The sequence below is a fragment of the Danio rerio genome, chromosome 19 (genome assembly GCF_049306965.1).
Source record: "Danio rerio strain Tuebingen ecotype United States chromosome 19, GRCz12tu, whole genome shotgun sequence".
Taxonomy (NCBI): domain Eukaryota; kingdom Metazoa; phylum Chordata; class Actinopteri; order Cypriniformes; family Danionidae; genus Danio; species Danio rerio.
The window spans coordinates 40298527-40320443 of record NC_133194.1 but is presented as its reverse complement, the minus strand read 5'-3'; the positions used below and the strand labels follow the sequence as shown (position 1 = coordinate 40320443).

General features: G+C 35.8%; 1 protein-coding gene across 6 annotated transcripts in view; it reads right to left on the bottom strand.

Moving 5' to 3' along the window:
• thsd7aa (thrombospondin, type I, domain containing 7Aa) overlaps nucleotides 1-21917 on the bottom strand; it is a 267241-nt gene that overhangs the window by 119202 nt on the left and 126122 nt on the right. For all 6 annotated transcript variants that reach the window (XR_012394625.1, XR_012394622.1, XR_012394621.1 and 3 more), the window contains 2 exons: nucleotides 14781-15029; nucleotides 5729-5910 (listed from right to left, as the gene is read on the bottom strand). Coding sequence is in view for 1 of the 6 variants with exons in the window: in NM_001122760.1 (NP_001116232.1) it covers nucleotides 5729-5910; nucleotides 14781-15029 (431 nt within the window). In the remaining 5 variants the exon portion in view is untranslated. The remainder of the gene's footprint in view (nucleotides 1-5728; nucleotides 5911-14780; nucleotides 15030-21917) is intronic.

Below are 21917 nucleotides of genomic sequence, written 5' to 3'. Positions count from 1 at the left end.
GAAGTGACGACCTAATTAGAAATGCAAGACTCATGTTATATCAGGTAAGTTCAAGACAAGCTGTTATAATATGCTGAAAAGCATTATGTAAATAACATATATAATATGTAATCAATATATCTTATTTCTAAGACAAAAACAAACTCTGTACTGCATTGGATGTCATTCTCTCGCTGTAAATGCTAGTGCTCCCGGTTTTTTTTCTGCTTGTTCCCTGAGCGCGCATCCTGAATGTTTACAAACATGGTAATTCGTCAATAATCCATTTTTAGAGGGACTTTTGCCAAGATTTTTATTTTTTTTTGAAGTTCCATGTAAAATGTTTTTTAGACTCAAATAAATGCTAGGTTATGTCAAGTATGGACTAACCCAACACTTGGGTTATTTTTTAAATTAAATTTAAACTACACTTTTAAACTTTGGGTGTGTCCATATTCGGCCCAACCTGGATTTTTTTTTTTAGTTTTTTAGAATTGTATAACACATTATACATGGAACTCGTAAAAATCCTTTAAAAATTTTACTAACTTTTTTTTAGCCTAAAGGTATTCTTAGTGCACTAATAAGAATACATAATGTCTCAAAAACTGCCCAATAATGTGTTATTTCTAGTAAATGTAATCAGATAAATAATCGTAAAACCACTTACAAGAAAAAACAATTATTCTTTTTGTGTAATAATGCACACTATTTAATCATGTAGTATTGAACTTTGCTGTTAGCTAGAAAATACATCCATTCATTCATTTATCCGTTTTTCTTCAGCTTAGTCCCTTTATTTATCAGGGGTCGACACAGCGGAATTAACCACCAACTTATCCAGCATATGTTTTACGCAGCAGATGCCTTTCCAGCTGCAACCCACTACTGGGAAAACACCCATACACACTCACTCACACTTATACACTACGCCCAATTAAGTTTATTCTATTTACCTAAACCACATGTCTTTGGACAGTGGGGCAAAGCGGAGCACCTGGAGGAAACCAACGGCAACATGGGGAGAAAATGCAAATTCTAGGGCTGGGTGATTTGGCCTGAAATCAAAATTTACTGTAGATTAAATGAACATTACAAATAATGAAAATTATTTGATAGATTTATTTTATATTTGTGCCCTCATAGCTCACTGACAGGTTTTACACATACATTATATATTAAGTGAGAGATTTTTGAATGAAGTGTGCATTACATGTAGGGTTGTAACGGTATGAATTTTTCACGGTATGATAATCGTCTAAAACAATACCACGGTTTGACGGTTTCGCGGTATACGGTATGTTACAAATGTTACAAAATAATAGAACAGTGAAGCAAATTTGACTTTTTCCAAATAATATATTTTTAGTTACTATAAACAACACCACTTACAATGAACAAATAAAAATAAGAAAATAATAAATAATGTGTCAAAGTCCAAATAAAGTCCAAATAAACATGGTGCAAATCCTCAGTAAAAATTAGATATAAATATTTACTATACTATAAATAGTTACATAACGAAACTAGATTCAATATGGAACATCCTTAGGTTTTATGTGCCAGCATGGATATGGTTGTCTATCGATATGGATTTGGATATGGTTGTCTGCAATGCAGACAAACAGCTGCATCTTCATTTGCGTCTTTTGAAAACAGCAAGAGCAGCAGTTTGTCTTTGCTGTGTCACTGTTTTGTCATGTTTCTGTTCTGCTGTGCATGCAAAAGTATTTAGTATGAGAATTATTTCATGCAAAACTTTTTTTTTTTGCGTTTTATTTAGCCGCGCATAAATGTATGCCTATCTCTCATTCCGTGTTGTTCAAAAAGCTTGGTCCACAAACAAAATCGAAACCTATGCTTATTGGTTGTGATATAGCGAGTTTGAACCAATCTGGGCATGGAGGAGGGACAATGCATCAATGTATCATGTCTGATTTGTCCGGAGACGAGTGACGAGCGTTTCTTTGTCAAATCAGCGTTGTCAAATGTTGATGACGTAACCGCACTGATTCCGGAGCCTCTGAAAGTCCGCGAATGTTATGTGATACAGCACTGGAAAGCTGAGATTCTCTTCTTTATGCCAATCTTTGAATTGTATGAATCGGATCAGCGGATCAAAAGTTATTAAACATTTAAGAGCAATACTTATTTTTAGCCGCAGGCGGCTGTCTCGGTCTTTAAGGGTTAAAACCGTTGATATGCAATTGTTCATGGTATGATAATCGTGCACGTTCAAATCGTGGTAAACCGTCATACCGGTATATTGTTACAACCCTAATTACATGATTTAAAAATAATGGAAGGAAACAGACACTATCTACTATTATTTAGTATCTATGATTATTTATTGAACATCAGTGTTGAACAACTGAAATTAACACAGAAATTGCCTCAATCGAGCAGTCACCTTTTTTCTTTTAAAAAAGTGAAAATAAATAACTTGCAACTTTGGAAACTATTTTGAATGTTTTTGAAAGTAAGCTTAGGGAAAGTCATTGAAAAAATCTACCTAGAAAAATTTGATCGATTATTGGTTCTGATTGTTGATTTCGATTACTTTTCAATTAATCTCCCAGCCCTGGCCAACTCAAAACACACAAAAAATGCCAACTGACCACGCCGGGACTTAAACCAGTGACCTTCTTGCTGTGAGGTGACAGTGCTAATCATTGTGTCGGCCTAGAAAATACATTTCAAATATTTTTGTAGCGCTTCATGGAAAAAACTAAAAGCAAGCAACATACACTCTAAAGAATACTGGGTCAAGACAAGGTCAACATTAGGTCAAATATAAACAAACCCAAAGCTGAGTTTTTCACTTACATTTAAAATACACTTTTTAACCCAGTGGGTGTGTGTGTCCATATTTGACCACGCATTGGATTGAGACAAACCCAGCATTTTTACAATGTAAGGCTGCATTTACAAAGCATGGTTCAAATGACCCAATTCTTTTTTTTTTTTACTTTTTAAAAAACAAATTGAATACAGACTGATACACCATCAAAATCCGCAGTGTAAATGCAGCCTAAGACAATTAATTTGTTTCAAGTTTGCATTAGTAAACATTAGTTTGTCTTGGGATTGTTAACTACAGTACATAAGACTTCAGCTTAAAGGAATCCCTTTTCAAGAGTTCACACTATGCTGATGATCTATCAAAAGCTTGTTTGGCATGCTGTCCCGAGAGAGAGCCCCGGATCTCAGAACTCCCCGGCTGCGGTAGCACAGGGAACATGAGAAAAGGGGTTAGACAAATGCTTGAATGTTGTGCATGTTGTATATCTTTGGATGGTGGGAGGAAACCGGAGAACCTGGGGAAAACCCATGCGGACACGGGGAGAACATACAAACTCCTCACAGAAACGCCCACCGGCCTGGTGGGACCGGGAGCGGCAGTGTTCTTGCTGTGGGGCTCACAGTGCTAACCACTGGGCCGCCGTGCCGCCCGATCAGAGGTAAAGGAGGAGAATAGGGGAGGAAGGGGGGTTTCTTCCAAACGAAGATAAAATGAACTGAAAACTGTGGTTATTTATAGTAGCTTAGGGCTCATATGATTGGAGAATAGTGATTAGCTAATACGAAACTGACCATGATAAATCTTAAGCACGTGATCCTCTCTGAATTAGTTTATGAATAAATTTCACTTATTTGCATGACCCACTGACACAATCATTCATTTCATGTGTCAGAATATGACATCATATTCTATTGATTTTGAAAACATTCCACCTTCACATAGCAATCATTCTACAGGCTTATATGGACAACATATGAACTATTTCATTACAAGTTGCTCACAAATCGTCTATAGAAAAGCAATTGCCTAATTTCAAAAAAGCTTGGTATGCTTTGTCTTCCTCCCTGTAGTCTGACCATGCCATACCAGCCAGTGCCTGCTTGAGGACAGCTGTGGGCTTTTGAATAAGTTCCCTGAGAGGTCGTTGGTTCAGCTTTCAGAGCAGATGGCAGGGGAGTTTCTGTGTCAGTTTGAGAGTGAAAGCAGCCCGGCACCAGCCACAGCGCATGGCATGAGGCGCTGGCACCTCCCTGTTTCTGTCATATTACTCCAGAGAGATTCTGTGTTTGGGTGTTTGTGCACCTGTGTGTATGTCTGTGACGGCATTAGCATTTAAATTCCACCATCGCAGCCTCATTAATTTGTATGGCTCTGCCTTCTTTATTCCTTAATTTCCCCCTCGCGATCTAATTTCAGCCTTTAAAATGCAATCCAATTATACGTTGGCTTGAGTTGTTCCAAAGTGCAAACATCAACTGATCTTTGTCTAACAGCTCACAGTGAGCCTTTAAGTCTGTACATGATGGTCTGAGCCAAAAAAGGAAGGTGAATATAACACTTTGCATTCAGCATATTAGTCAGTAAGTGCTAAAAGGATACCATCTGTGTTTTAAATACTTGCAGTACATGTACGCAACCCAGACTCATTCTGAAAACGTACCGCTATATACAGTTCTAGAGAGCGCCAAATACCTCCCTGGAGCTATGTTTTTTTTGTGCAATTTTTAACCGCTGTGTATGCTTTTTCAGACCTCAAATTTCTCTCATGAGTGCCATTCGCGCCTGCTGTTCTTGCGTAAATCCACTAGAGGCCGCTGTTGACTGACTGACTGACTGACTGACTCACTAAATGATTAATCGATTGACTGACCCACCCTCAATAGTGTTTTCAAAAGCACTGATTGGCCGCCCACCCACTTCCCTAAACCCAACCGGCAGTTTTAAAAAGCAACCCAGTAAAAGAAAAGCCCTCACCAGATTTTTACCGTGTTTTCAGATTTTACCACATTCTCACCCTGTTATTTATTTGTTTATTTTATTTTTCGGCTTTTGCTTTTGTTTCACTTCTTGAAACGTTTTTCGCCGGACTCGAATCCCGTCAGGGTCAACTCCTCTCTGCGCCTCAAGTACATTGACATACATGGTGAGCTACTGAGCAAACTGGTAACAGCAGGAAAGCCATCCATAAGGAGGTAAGACTGATGAGTGCGAAAAGGAACAGCTTCATACTGTCTCATAATACCTCACATACCTCATAATTTGTGATCTCCAGAAATGTATATAGGGTTGCACTTTCAGAATGAATCTATGTTGTGTGTATGTGTATCACATCACAAGATTGTAGAGTGACATATGAACGGCCTTGGTATTACACAAACTTTTGATATGAAAATTTTGCCTCAGAGGTTGGGTTTAGGGGTAAGGTTGGGCCATACAGTGTTTTTTTATAGTATAAAATACATTGATGTACTGTTATAACAAATTCTCTGCTATGTACTAAATATATTTAACAGTGTCCTTTAATGTAAGATTGGCAGTAAAACATACACTATGCAGCAGTTTACATCAGCTTTCTCTTTGAAATATTCAAAACAATTAGTCAGTCCCACCAGTGGGTGTCTACTTCAGAAACTACAATCCTACATGACAGTTCAAATGCTGTGTTCTGATGAGGGAAGTCAAAACTAGACAGAAAACAGACTGCCTGTAGATGATCAATTTTGACTATTAACAGAAAAGTGCCCAAATCCTTATGTTTTCTCATCTGGTGTTTAACTAACTAGATTTTATTTAGATTTCCTAAAGAGAAAGGGTAGAACTTCAAGTCTTTTTTCAAACAGTAGGTGGGAGTGTGACAGAAAATGATCAAGGAACCAGCATGTGCATTATTCCCATGACTTGCAATCAAGCAGAAGTTTAAGACAATGAATGTGCCAGTTTTGTTACCGTCTTTGCTCTTGAGGGAGCCGAGGTTGGATGAGGTTTCACTTGGGGCCTGAACACAGTAGACCTCTCTTGTCTGAACTCCTCCTCCACAGAGCCCGGTCTGATTGCTCCTGCGGCGGTCCTGTTGGCTGAGGAGCACATCCACCCTGCAGTCGCTCCACTCTGTGCTTCTCCAATTATACCTGCGGAAAAGACGAAGATCTGCTGATGAGTATTTAATGTTCCCTTTATTCATCCTCTGAAGCCTAGAGATTGAAAAGCTGAGCTTGTGTTTTTTTGAACAAAAATAAACTGTCCTTTGAGTTATAAATACAGACGATTTTAAATAGACCAATAAGAAGCCATGCCAGTCACGATGTGCACCGAGGTCATGGCTTTATTGAGCTTCATTGGGTTTGAAGGCCAGGCTGCTCTTCTTTGATTCATCATGTTGGCAAAAGAACACAAGGGAAACGGCATCAAAGATGAGCTATGGATTGCAACATTACAGAACAACTATTAAAAAAAGAAGAATCACACAGTCTGCATTAACAATCATTTGAATGCTTGATTTGAATTGTTATGCCCCAAAGAAAGGAAACACATATTTAAATATCACCCATGTTGACATTAGTTCCCATTAGATAATCAAAGAGCAAAGCTAGCCAAATCGCAAAAAAATATTTCAAACTTCAAATAAAACTTTTGACATTTAGAGCTTTTTTGTTTGTTTGGATTGTATTTTGTTGTATATGTTGTTTAAATTGTTATATTGTATATATATATTTTAGTTCTTCTGAAGTAAAAAAAAATGATTATGCATTTTGGAAAATGAATTTAAAAAGCTTTACATGACAACAAATTCATTTTAATAGTATTAAAAAAAGTAAATAAACATACAAAATCGATCAATCAATCAACCAACCAACCAGCCAACCAATCAATCAACCAACCAAACAATCAATACATCAATCTTCCATTTAACCAACCAACCAATTAACCAACCAATAAATCAATCAATCAACCAAACAATCAATACTTCAATCATCCAATCAACCAACCAATAAATCAATCAATCAATCAACCAAAAAAAAAAAAAAATCAATAAATTATTTAACCAAACTAATCAACCAACCAACAAACCAATCAATCATTCAACCAAACATTCAATACATCAATCAACCAAACCAAACCAACCAACCAAGCAACCAACCAACCAACCAACCAACCAATTAATCAACTAAACCAATCAACTATTTTCCATTGATGGATTGCGGCTGGAAGGACTTCCATTTATCTGGTGGTTCATTCCGCTTTGGCAACCCAAGATTAACAAAGGGACTAAGCCAAAAAGAAAATGAATGAATTAACCAACCAACTAACCAACACATCAACTAACCAAACCAATCAATATGTTGATCAACCAAACCAATCAACCAACCAATCAGTCAACCAAACAATTGCATAAATCAGTCAAACCAACCAACCAACCAACCAACCAACCAACCAATTAATCAACCAAACCAATCAACCAACCAAATAACCAACCAATTAATCATTCAACCAAACAATCAATCGGTCAATACATCAATTAACCAAACCAATCAATAAACCCAAAAATCTATTAATTAACCAAACAATCAATTCATCAATCAACCAACCAATTAACCAACCAATCAGTCAACCAAACAATCAATACATCAATTAACCAAACCAATCAATAAACCCAAAAAATCTATTAATTAACCAAACAATCAATTCATCAATCAACCAACCAAACAATCAATCAGTCAGCCAAACAATCAATACATCAATTAACCAAACCCATCAATAAACCCAAAATATCTATTGATTAACCAAACAATTAATACATCAATCAACCAACCAACCAATCAATCAATACATAAATCAACCAAATCAATCAACCAACCAAATAATCAATACATCAATCAATCAATCAATCAATCAATCAATCACAGCAATCAACCAATCAATTAACCAAACAATCATTACATCATTCAAACAAACCAACCAACCAACGAACCAATCAATCAACCAAACACTCAATACATTAATCAACAAACCAATCCACTAACCAACCAATCAATAATTGGTTAAATAACTAAATTCAACATTACAAAACAAAAAATAAAACATCTGTTATATCTATAAAATGTAAATCAATTACAACCTTACAATCTTCAGTTGCTTTCAGACCACTTCAGTTAAGTCTTTAGTGCTTTTACTGAAGAAATGATGATATGCATAACCATAAGAGACTACCTAAGCTGTAGTTCAGTGTTGCAAGTGTGAGCATAGCTGACAAAGAGAGAACTTCCTCTCTGCTGCTGGCCTTTGATCACCATTTCTTTTTCACATGTGTCTTGCTGATCAAAAGCTCGAGAGCAAATTCAGAGGGAAATGCTGCTGGTGTGTCTGTGAATGCATACGCGTGTGCATTTGTGCGCCGGTGTGTTTAAATGCCCAGTGACCTTCTCTGTAGTAAGTCTTGCTCCCAGCTTTCAAAACAGTTCAAATAAGCAGAGTAAAAAGAAACGAGAGCATTTTTGAAAACATATTTTGACCATAACCCACTATTGCTTTGCTTCTGTAGTGTAAATGAAAGTATATGAAAAATGCATTGTGGTATTTTAATACAACGGAGCATTTTTTTTAAACCAATAGAGAATTCCTGCTGACTTTCCATGGTAATGGCTCTCGACCTATTTCACAGATTCAAAACTGAAGTCCATTTGACCTCACAAATGCAGAGCTCCATATTCATGAGCCGTGAGTCAGTGTGTATTGAGTGTGCTTCTGACAAAAAGCAGCATTCGATATTTTGTTTTAAGGGCCTCGCTTTCCATTTATGCAGCCCTACATGAGCCACATGTAATGTGCGAAATGGTAAAGCTCGCTTTTTAGCATTCTCTTCTAACTGTCTTGAATGAGTAATGAACTGCACACCCACTGTGAGTGGTTAAGTAGCATCCATCACAAGCAGAACAGTGTATATTTGATTAAATATCTAACACAATTATGAATAATAATAAAATTATGAATAATAATAATTATTATGAATGATATTAAAAAGTGAACTTGCCATTCTGTTGATTTTTTTATTCATTTAAATCCAGTAAAGCCGAATTAGGTAAGGAGATTTGAATGATAAAGAAACATATTCAAATGAATGCACGCCTGCCTCTCATGCTGGACACACTGGTTTGAATCCCACTCTGTGAGAGTAAAACCAGACTGGTGACCCAAATACTGTAAATAAAGTCTCTCATTCCAGAAAATAGTGGTTTGAATCCTGCAGACTTGATCTGTAGGGTTAAAATTAATGCCGTGGCCCGGATAATATTGAGTATAAAAGAACCCACCTACTATGTCCAATGTAAATAAGGCTTCAAAACGTGCACTAGCGACTGACGCAAGAGGCTACGGTATTTAGCATCCTACATAAAAGATGATGAACTTTTTCCCAAGTATATATTGTAGTAGCTTGACCTTAATCAAGCTAAATTACAGTTTCACTATAGCCTGCCTACCACAAAACAACAAGAAGATGAATAAATGACACAGAATTAGATTTCCCTTTGTGAGATTTACGATATTCTTAACAGTGGGTGAATATTACATGTTAATGGTTACAAGCAATTCTGGGCCATCAGAAACTCATTTCGGGGACGTTAAAACCCCTGCTGTAAATGATTCTTAGTGACAGCATTGAAAGTACGTTGTTAGTTTGGCCTTCTCCCATATCAGAAACATTGTTTTTAATTTCTGCAAATAGCTTTGAGATTTAAACTGTAGGGGTTATATTATTGGTAGGGGTTATATTGGTGCCGTGACCCGTATGGGAGTGAGCATAAAAGAGGACAGCTAGTAAGAACTACACGAATAACTCTCACTCCTCAGGCCTCGAAAGGTGGCTGCGGTCTCTAGAATCTTTTATTTGAGTTTTTTCTTCTGCTCAAAACAAAAGAAGATATATTAAAAAAAAAGCTAAAAACCTGTAACCACCCACATAGCAAAATTTCTCTGGCCCAGCTCTGGCCCACACAATCAGGTTTTGCTTGGCCCACATGCCACAGTGAATTACGGTACATGACTGGACCAAATCTGGCTTTTAGACAAGGGCCAAACACAGACCATATCTGGGCCAAGTCTCAGCCATGTTAATAACTCATAACTGGGCCTGAACTGGGCCAGTAAGGTTGGTGTGTCACAATTGCAATGAAATTGATAAACCCATGAAGCATTGCGCTTTAGGCACACTATGGGCATTGTTTTTTCTCATTGACCTGATTGGTAAAATTGATTTATTTAATCAAAAATTATTTTAATGCATTTTAAATGTGGGTCAAGACTGGCCAAACTTACGTGGCCCACAATCAATTTTTTAAATCTGGGCCAAATACTACGTTTTACATCTGGCCCAAATCTTGTGTGCCGCATTATAGAAAGTGCCACCTCTGCCAAACCCAGGCCATGGTTGGCCCACATGCTGTATGCCAGTGCCGGATGAATGCCTGCTGTCCCAGCTTAATGCCAAATCTGGGCCAGAATTCTTTGCTACTAGGGCATTGACTTCTATAGTATTTGTTTTTTTTTTTAAATTAAGAAACTCAATGGTTACATGTTTTCAGCCTTTTTTTTAAAAAATAAAATAGCACTTTCTGTGTTAAACAGAGAAAAGAAAGATTTGATATCGCTTTGAGATATAAACTGTAGGGGTTATATTATTGGTAGGGGTTATATTGGTGCCGTGACCCGAATGGGAGTGAGTATAAAAGAGGACACTAGTCAGAACGGCATGAATAAACCTCATTACTCAGGTCTCCAGAGGTGGCTGCTGTTTTTAGAGTGTTTAGTTTGGATTTTTCCTTCTGCTGAACACAAAAGATTTTTTAAGCGGAAAACCTGTAACCATTCACTTACATAGTATTTGTTTTTCCAATTGAGAAAGTCAATGGTTACAGGTTTTCAGCTTTCTTTAAAATATCATTTTTCATTTTTAACAAAAGAAAGATTTGGATCAAGTGTAGGTTAATTAAATAGTGAGTACCTTTGAATTTTAATAGTTACAAACCATTCTGGGCCATCTAAATTTCATTCTAGGGAATGTTTTTGGTCATAAACACCTGCTGTAAATGATTCTCAGAGACAGCATTGAAAGCACATTGTAAGTTTGGCCTTCTCCCATATCAGAAACATTGTTTTACTTCCTGCTAATAGTTTTGAGGCTTAAACTGTAGGGTTAATTTTTGGTAGGGGTTATATTAGTGCCGTGACCCGGATGGGAGTGAGTATAAAAGAGGACACTAGTAAGAACTATGTGAATAAACCTCACTCCTCAGAACTTCAAGAGGTGTCTGTGGTCCTTACAGTCTTTAGTTTGAGTTTTTTTCTTCTGCTGAACACAAAATAAGATTTTTTAAAGCTGAAAACCTGTAACCATTAACTTCCATTGTATTTGTTTTTTCAATTGAGAAAATCAATGGTTACAGGTTTTCAGCTTTATTTTAAATATTGTATTTTGTGTTTAACAGAAGAAAAAAAGATATGGAATAAGTGTAAGTTGATTAAATAGTAAGTACCTTTTATTTTAATTGTACAAGCCATTCCGGGCCATCTGAATCTCATTCTGGTGGACGTTTGGTCATAAACCCTTGCTGTAAATGATTCTCAGAGACAGCATTGAAAGCACAATGGTAGTGTGGACTACTCCCATATCAGAAACATTATTTCAACTCCTTCTAATAGCCTTGAAATTTAAACTGTAGTGATTATATTATTGGTAGGGGTTATGTTGGTGCCGTGACCCGGATGGGAGTGCATATAAAACAGGACACCAAGTAGAAACTATGTGAATAAATCTCACTCCTCAGGCCTCAACAGGTGGCTGCGGTCTTTACAGTCTTTAGTTTGAGTTATTTTTTCTGCTGAACATAAAAGAAGATATCTTTTTTTAAAAACCTAAAAACCTATAACTATTACTTCCATAGTATTTGTATTTCCAAATAACAAAGTCAATGGTTACAGGTTTTTGGCTTTATTTCATACCATATATTGCGTTTAAAAAGAAGAAAGAAAGAAAGAAAGAAAGAGAAAGAAAGAAAGAAAGAAAAAAAGAAAGAAAGAAAGAAAGAAAGAAAGAAAGAAAGAAAGAAAGAAAGAAAGAAAGAAAGAAAGAAAGAAAGAAAGAAAGAAAGAAAGAAAGAAAGAAAGAAAAGTAACTCAAACAGGTTAGGAACAAGTGTACGGTACTTTTATAGTGAGTACCTTTTCATTTTTTTGATGAACTATTAAATTAATGGAGCTACATTACAGTTTCACTACAGCCTGCCCAACACAGAGAGCAACATAAAGGTGAAAAAAAGACAAAGAATTAACTTTCCCTTTATGAGATTTATGAGATGCTTAACAGTGGGTGAATATTAAAATTTAATGGTTACAAGACATTCCTGGCCCCCTGAAATCTCACTCTGGGGGACGTCTGGTCGTAAACCCCTGCTGTAGAGGATTCTCAGTGACAGCACTGAAAGCACAGGTAGGGTTGGGTGAGAGATCAGGGCCGGACACACACTGGGTCAGCGCTACAGGAGCACCATTCACCTCTGTCTATTACAGACGGGCACTCGCTATGCTCTGGTGAGATCCAGTGCAGCGAGGTGATGAGTGATGGGGAATGGACCGGTCCATCTGTGGGGGATATCAGATTAGACAGCGTGTGGTCTGTCCTCTCAGACGTTCTCCATTCATCAGCTCACCTCCTCCAGGGTGGCGTTGTGCCAAACCACCAACCCGCTGCCATCTCTCCATCTTCCACAGCAGGACCCTCGACACCCACCCTCACTCCCCTCTACACTCCTCCATCTGGGTTTTATCACATTCGTGCTATACAAAGGCCTTCAGCAGATGACGTCCATACAGATTCTTTTGGCTTTAGACCATGTGAGTGTGTTTGTTTAAAACAACTAATTTATTTGCATCAAGGAAAGTAAAAAAGAAATTGAAAAAAATATATAAGCTATAATTATAAATCTAATTAGTTGTATTTATTTATTTATTCGTTTGTTTTCTTACCTCATATGTTTTATTAAATAATTATTTACTGTATTAATTAATTAATTTCATTATTTATTTATTTATTTATTTATTTATTTATTTATTTATCCATTCATATCTCATGAAATTCTGTGTTGGTGATTAAGCACTGTAATAGTTTAAGTATAATTTCGTAAAAAAAAATTGAAAATAGAGCATCACATATTAAAATATTTTAAGAAAAATGTATTTGTATAATCATATGTATCATATTTCCATGCAAATCTAAGAATACATTCTGTAAATGTGTTTTCATTGCAATCACATATTATTTCATTGGATACAATTAATTATTTGACTTTACTGAGTGCACAAATTTTTAACATGTATATTGTGAATATTATATGTGCATAGTGGCATTTACATCCAGCTTTTTTTTGTAATATCCTAAAATGTGCATAAAAATAGTTGGTTTTCACAGTAAATGCACATCCTACAAGTGCTGTTTTTTAACATTGTTTTGGGTTAAATATGTAGAAACCAAATTGATGAATTAAATTTGAATAATTGAAAAATGCAACAGATGCTCACAGCAACATTAGTGATAAGTCCACGTGATTGTATTTACTCAATCTATCTATCTATCTATCTATCTATCTATCTATCTATCTATCTATCTATCTATCTATCTATCTATCTATCTATCTATCTATCTATCTATCTATCTATCTATCTATCTATCTATCTATCTATCTATCTATCTATCTATCTATCTATCTATCTATCTATCTATCCTATATACACTTGAATTATTAGCCCCCCTTTAAGTTTTATTTCTTTTTTAAATATTTCCCAAATTATGTTTAACAAAGCAAGGAAATGTTTACAGTATGTTTTCTTCTAGAGAAAGTCTTATTTGTTTTATTTCAGCAAGAACAAAAGCAGTTTTTATTTTTTTAAGCACCATTTTAAGGTCAATAATATTAGCCCCTTTAAGCTATATGTTTTTGATGTTTTTTTTTTTTTTTTTTTAATACAATAACTTGCCTAATTACCCTAACCTGCCTGGTTAACCTAATTAACCTAGCTAAGCCTTTAAATGTCACTTTAAGCTGTATAGAAGTGTCTTTAAAATGTCTAGCAAAATATTATTTACTGTCATCATGACAAAGATAAAATAAATCAGTTATTAGAAATGAGTTATTAAAACTATTATGTTTAGAAATGTGTTGAAAAACAAACAGAAATTGAGGAAAAAATAAACAGGGGGGCTAATAATTCAGAGGGGCTAATATATATATATATATATATATATATATATATATATATATATATATATATATATATATATATATATATATATATATATATATATATATATATATATATATATATATAGAATAAAAACGCTGGATGTAAATGCCAATATATTATGCATATAAAATATTGGCAATATACACACTAAAATTGCATAAAATATGAAATTGAAAAATGTAACCCTATAGTTTGTCAAAAGTTTGAAATGACCCAGTATTTTTTCAGTATAGCGCAAGGGTGTTCATAATTTAATCCAACTTTCTTAAACACACCTATCTGGAAGTTTCTAGTATACCTAGAAAGCGCTTGATTATCTGGTTCAGGTGTGTTTTATTCGAGCTGGAACTAAAATGTGCAGGACACCGGCCCTCCAGGACTGAGTTTAGACACCCCTGGTATTGAGTATTTTTAGTATTGTATTTTAGAGTATGTAGAGTAGAGTATTGTATACAATATTTTACAATAAAACCAACTACTGGGTAAACTTTTTAATCAAATTTTCAACCCATGCAAACGTACTGGGTTTGACTCCAAAGAGTAATAGAGAAGAGTAATAGAGCAAGAGCTTATAAAATGCATACTTTTAAATGCCATGCTTTGGATCAAAGTGTCATCACGAGTGTAAATGTAAATGCATAAATTAGCTCTACCACTCTATAATGATCAAGATTCAGGTGTGGAGCAAAATGGATGCAGCACTTACACGACACACGGCGGGATGCCTTCTCCTTGTGGTGAGCAAGGTTCGCTCTCCTCCAGCTCGGGACACTCGGCTCCTCCACCCACAGGGAACTGCTGCACTTGACGGGTGCGCGTCCGCTGGCCCTTTCGGCCGTTCAGATCGTAACACTCCTTCGAGCAGACAGACCAGTCTGACCACTCGCTCACTTCACAGTCCTTGGAGATCACACAGGCCTGATATGTCACTGGAAGAGTTTGCTGGGTGCACTGGCTGTAGAGACAGAGGGAAGTCTGTTATTGAGACAGAAAAATAAACTGCAAAAACATAGCACTTTGTGAACGATAGAAAGATTATGATATTGTGCAAGAAACATGAAGCACAAAAAAAATAGATACTATAGTTGAGAATTTACAGTATGTGACATTTTTCTAATTATTAATTTTACAATTTGTTATATTATTTACATTATTTTCATTAATGATGTATATTTTTATCTGAAGCATTATTAGAGAATCATTTGTCCTTTAACTTTTTGTGTTACTTATTTCTTAGTAATTATTTTAAAAATTGACTTACTGGTTTCTTTTTTTTTTATTATTCAAATATTTTTACATTTACATTTACATTTAGTCATTTAGCAGACACTTTTATCCAAAGCGACTTACAAATGAGGACAAGGAAGCAATTTACACAACTATAAGAGCAACAATGAATAAGTGATATAGGCAAGTTTCAGGTCTGTAAAGTCTAAGAAGGAAAGTATTAGTAATTTTTTATTAATTTAGTAATTTTTTTATCTTATTTATTTTTTTTGTAAAATTTTAGTAATTTTTATTTTTTTTTATTTTTATTTTTTTTTTGGAGAACAGTTAGTGGTATATCCAGAGAGGCAATTGCAGATTAGGAAGTGAAGTGGATATTAAATAGTTGAGTTTTTAGTAGTTTCTTGAAAACAGCAAGTGACTCTGCCGTTCTGATGTAGTTAGGGAGTTCATTCCACCAACTGGGCAGATTGAGCGTGAGCGTTCGCGAAAGTGATTTCTTTCCTCTTTGGGATGGAACCACGAGGCGACGTTCATTCACAGAACGCAAGTTTCTGGAGGGCACATAGATCTGCAGCAGTAAGAGCAGATAAGAAGGAGCTAGGCCAAAAGTCGCTTTGTTTTATTTATTTCTAATGGAATTCAATTTTCCCACAACACAAATACTGAACAACATATTAACACAGTACACAGCTACAAACATACTCACACCCCATAAAGAAAGAAAAAGGAAAAAAAAAATTATTAGGAATTGTGGGTAAACTTTCACTTAGCATATAGTTACCCAGTGGTGGTTCTAGTATAAATGGCACCCTGGGCAAACCACCTCAAATACACCCCCTCCTCCATCCATACATTACATAAAGTGGTTGATAGATGGTAATATTTTATTTTATTTAACATTTCTAAGATATTTAACAAAAACAGTACAGAATAATTGACATTAAAAAGGGGAGAGATTGTCTCAGTTACCAAATATATATATACATAAATACATAACATATGTAGCATAAACATATTTAAAAAAAAAAAGCTGACAATATTCACGTTTTTACAAAGTCAGTGTCTTGCATGGGTTTCCTCCGGGTGCTCCGGTTTCCAAAGACCAAAGACATGCAGTACAGGTGAATTGGGTAAGCTAAAATTGTCCATAGTGTATGAGTGTAAATGAGAGTGTGTGGGTGGGTGTTTCCCAGTGATGGGTTGCCGCTGGAAGGGCATCCGCTGTGTAAAACATATGCTGGATAAGTTGGCGAGATATTTCGCTGTGGCGACCCCAGATTAATAAAGGGACTAAGCCGAAAAGAAAAGTAATGAATGAATGAATGAATAACCCAACGTTGGGTTTGTCCATATTTGACCGTTATAGCAACTTAGCATTTTTAGAATTTATTTAATTGTACAAAAATGATCAATATTGGTCTAAAAGCACTCAACGCATTAACAAAAAAGCTTAAAAATGACTAAAACAGACTTCAAGACCTGCACTGGATGGATGATGATGTCATTAATCTTATCATACTCAATCGTCCCCATCCAATTACTGTATATCATTACAGATACATGCAAAATGTCATAACGATAGCAATCTTAATGCCGCTTACACTCTGACCCAGAGTTTTGCTCATCTCTGCTCTTTAATTTCAGCCTCGCCGCAGTCACTACGGATCGGGATTCAATTAAGATATGGATCAAACTATGACTTCCATGAATTTTAATTAAGAGGCATCAAAAGCCTGTGATGGTTTGGCTTTGGGGTTTGTTGTGATCGAAACTGCGGCCCTCATTAGAGCTCTGACATAAGACACCAAACAAGATCTCATTTGTCTTAATCAGTCAGAAGAAGAAATCAGAGGCTCGGTTGATACACAGATCACGTCGGTGGAATCAAAGGCTGCTGAATTAAATCTGTGCAAAGGCCATTGCTGAATTACATCTTTACACATTTATTACAAGTTTTATATGTATGGCATTGTAGTTGGTTTCTTCAATATTGGGCAGGAGTTGATTTATTTTAGTAATTCATTCATTCATTCATTTTCCTTCGGCTTAGTCCTTTATTTATCAGGAATCGCCACAGCTGAAAGAACCAGCAACTTTTCCAGCATATGTTTTATGCAGCGGATAACCTTCCAGCTGTAACCCAGTACTGGAAAACACCCACCCACACACCGACACACACACACACACACACACACACACATACACACACACAATCATACACTACGGTCAATTTAGTTCAACCAGTTCACCTATAGTAAATGTCTTTGGACTATGGGGGAAACCGGAGCACCCAGAGGAAACATGCACACTCCACACAGAAATACCAACTAGCCCAGCTGGGACTCAAACCAGTGACCTTCTTGCTGTGAGGCAAAAATGCTAATCACTGAACCACCACCATTTAACAATCACTTCATTATTTATTTTGTCTTAATTTGAATGTTTTTTATTATGAAAATAATTCATTATTTACATTTAATTACGATTATCAATAAGCAATATAAACACTTTAAATAATAAATACAAAAAAATTACAATAACTGGACTATAAAACATTAAGATATGTTTTTTTATTTACTTTACAGGTTCATTTAGAATCTTTTTTTTATTTTAAATAAAAGTCATTAATTCATATTTTCTGTTGTCAATAATAAGTAATACATTTTTTTAAAGCATTATGTTTTTTTTTATAAAAAAAGACAATTAAAATGTTGATATGTTTATTTGAATAATCATTGTATGAAATCCATAGGGATATTTAATCCATTTATAATACCAGTATTAATTCCAATAAAATGAATGCAATTTATTTCTGTTCAATTGAATTTATAATGTATCTAATCTAAAACAGTCTAAATATATGACCTACATATTTATTTCGCACAAAACTAAATCAAACAACATAAATATTACACTGAAAGGTTTTCAGAGTAAATACATTTGACCATTTTCTTATTAAAAGGTTGATACATTTTTCAAGCTGCAATGGTGTATCAATTAGCATATTTACAAATGTATCCTAAAAATCCAGAACCCAAAAAGTGTGTGATTCAGGGAAAGACAAAATGTTTTTAACATAATTTTTGTCTACAATTTACTCATGCAACATACATAGATTATTTAAAAAAAAAAACTACTTTTAGACCTAAAGTGTTCCATCATGCATCTAGTGTGAACACAGCATGACAGTGTTTAAACAAGAGAGAAAAGTGTGAAAATGTTTATGGCTGTCTGAGAAAAGTGTATAAAGTGTGTAGGGACGGGTTTTACAGCCTTAAAACATCTATAATTGTAAAAATAAAGCGGTCTACTTTGCAAATTTTGCCTACTGCAGGTTATTTTTAGAACGTAACTTAACAAGGGACCACTGTATTTCTATATTTTCAACATAAAACATCCCATAACTGCAACGTAATTTACACCAATTCTATACAGTTAATTCTAATCAAGTTTGCTTTCAAATCATTCAATTATTCACAATGTATTAAAAAAATTTAATAAATTTGTGTGTATTAATTTACTCCTACTGTTCTGAAACTTGGGCGAAGCAGTGGCGCAGTAGGTAGTCCTGTCGCCTCACAGCAAAAAAGGCGCTGGGTTGCTGGTTCGAGCCTCGGCTCAGTTGGTGTTTCTGTGTGGAGTTTGCATGTTCTCCCTGCGTTCGCGTGGGTTTCCTCCGGGTGCTCCAGTTTCCCTCACAGTCTAAAGACATGCGGTACAGGTGAATTGGGTAGGCTAAATTGTCCGTAGTGTATGATTGTGTGTGTGTGTGTGAATGTGTGTGTGGATGTTTCCCAGAGATGAGTTGCAGCTGGAAGGGCATCCGCTGCATAAAAACTTGCTGGATTAGTTGGCGGTTCATTCCGCTGTGGTGACCCCGGATTAATAAAGGGACTAAGCCGAAAAGAAAATGAATGAATGAATGTTCTGAAACTTAGCATTATTTCAGTAGCACTCCTCATACTACAATACAGCCTCTTAATCTTTAGAATCACATTTTGTAATCCTCATTTTAAAATTTTGAAAGTTTTCGGATGCATAAAATACCTGTAAAATGTAACTTCCACCATAGTCGATGCTTAATTTGAAATCACACCCTACATTTTCCGAAAACACAAATTAAGAGCCGAATCAAGTCTGATGGTCATTTACCGCTGTGTGAGGTTTGATTTTGCTTTCCCTTGTTTCTGACCTTGCCATTGCATACATTTGATCCGGGGCAGGACGCTGCATTAATGCGGTCATCAGAATCAGCCATAAGCCTCTTTGGGGATTTGAGCCATCTGTGAAGTCAATGAGTAGCTCTAATGTACTGATCTGCCTGGGACAGCGTGCATCTCTCTCCCATCTTCCAAGGATAATCCCACATAACGACAAACACAGCAGAAATGACACGTTCCCATTCTGACTGCAGAAAGATACAGTGAGCATGACATGAGGATTTTTTTTTTTGTGGTGGTGGTGGTGGTGGGGGGTGCTTTTGAAAGTGTGTTCACAATCAAAGTGAGGGTTGACGGGCTGAAATTCACTTTGAAAGTTGCTTGTAGTGATATCCCGGTTTCACTTGACAATACCAAAGCAGATTAAAAGTCACCATGTGAGACAGAATGAGGACATATATTGAAAATTTCTGAGCAGACATCTAGCTTTTTTACAAGCAACATGTTCAATTCTGATCCCGATTTCAAATATTCTCAGCACATGCAAATATGGAAATGCACTGCAAGCATTGCAAGACCCTAAAAATGACAAACTTGGCTGTTTAGATCCAGCAGGATTGTCAGTTATCTGAGAGGAGAGCTAATTAGTCAGATTATTAAGACTAAAAATGCACAAACATGATGATCAGGAGTTCGTTCTTCATACCTAGGTTAAATGATCTAAGATGATCTTGACAGATAGTGGATCTTTTAATCTTGATAACTGATCTCTGGCTAATTTGCAGTGGTGTAAAGTAATTATTACAAATACTCAAATTAATGTAATTGAGTAGTTTTCCTTAGGAATTGTAATTTACGAAGTAGTTTTATAGATGTGTACTTTTCCTTCCCCTTGAGTACATTTTGATGGTTGTATTGGTATTTTTACTCCCCTACTTTCCTTCAAACTGCAGTCACTACTTTATTTTTTCTTGTCTATGAGGATTAGAAAAATCAGTCCTCTGATTTCTGTCCAATCAAATCACACATAGAAGGCAAATCGCATCATATGAACTTCCTCAAGACATGGGTGATTCATAATTGCAGCAAACTGTTTGCAAGCATTAAAAGTGTCCCAGAGGATGTCCAAAATTTTTACACGCATTGACACAGAGATTTTTTAGATGCATGTCACTGATGAGAAGATGACGGATGTTTAATGTATGATGTCCGAAATGGTCTAAACACCCAGCAGGCACAAGATGCCAACGTGTCATGGGGACATTGCATTTTGTTTGGAAATGAAAATCATGTTGACGTCAGAACTCAACATCAGACTGACATCAGTGTCCAACGTCCAACCTAAAACCAACCAAATAATGATGTTACAGCTTGACGTTGTGTGAACGTTACCGCTATGACGTCTATCAGATGTTGTTTGGTTGCCATATCTGACAAATAAATGTCAATATTTGACGTCAATATGATGTTGGTTTAAGATGTTGGCTCGACCTTGGATTTTGGTCACTTTCCGATACAATCTAAAATGAACCAAATATCAACGTCATTTGACGTCATTATTGGACACCAAAATAACGTTGTCCTTAGACGCTGGCTAGACATTGAATTTTGGTCATCTGACATCATAAGCTGAATCTAACCTAGTATTAGCGTCGTATGACGTTGTGTGCCTGCCTGGCAATAACTCTGCACTCAGAATGTTACGTTTACACACACATCCACAAATGACATGCAAACGCATCAGCTTTTTCAACGTAATACTCACTACTCATGAGTACTTTTAAAAGGTCTACTTTGTACTCATACTTTGAGTTATATTTACAGCAGATACTTTAACTCTACTACATTTTTGGGCAAGTAATGGTACTTTTACTTGAGTATGAGTTTTCAGTACTCTTTCCACCACTGCTAATTTGGTTTTTTAAACAAGTTCGCGAATCAATTAAAATGTCTGGATGGACTGATCTGAGATCGCTGCATGTGTTGTGAAGGGCACATCATTCGCCTCTCAAAATCATGATCAACATATTGTCCTTTTATATGGTCCTTTTCTCATCATGATCAACAATGCAACGATTGGCACAACATCGTAATGACATCATCAATTATCATCACCTATTATAATGAAGAAAATTCAATCTAAAAGTAAAATTAAACAAATTGCTAAATACTCTTGACACATGAAAGTGTAAAGCCTGCAGCCCACAACAAACGAGGAAAGTTATTGCGTATCATATTTAACAAACCGTTGACTGCGAAAATTATATAATAGTGCTGACATGGATAATTGAATATTAAACTAAGTGGATGGATGATAACAACCTTCTGAACCAACCAATAGGTGCAGAAAGCCCCTACTGGCCCATATCTATCAGCTGATAACCACTGATTAAGTAATAACATTTAAAGCGGGTAAGTTAGGGGTTGCCAACCCTGTTCCTGGAGAGCCACCT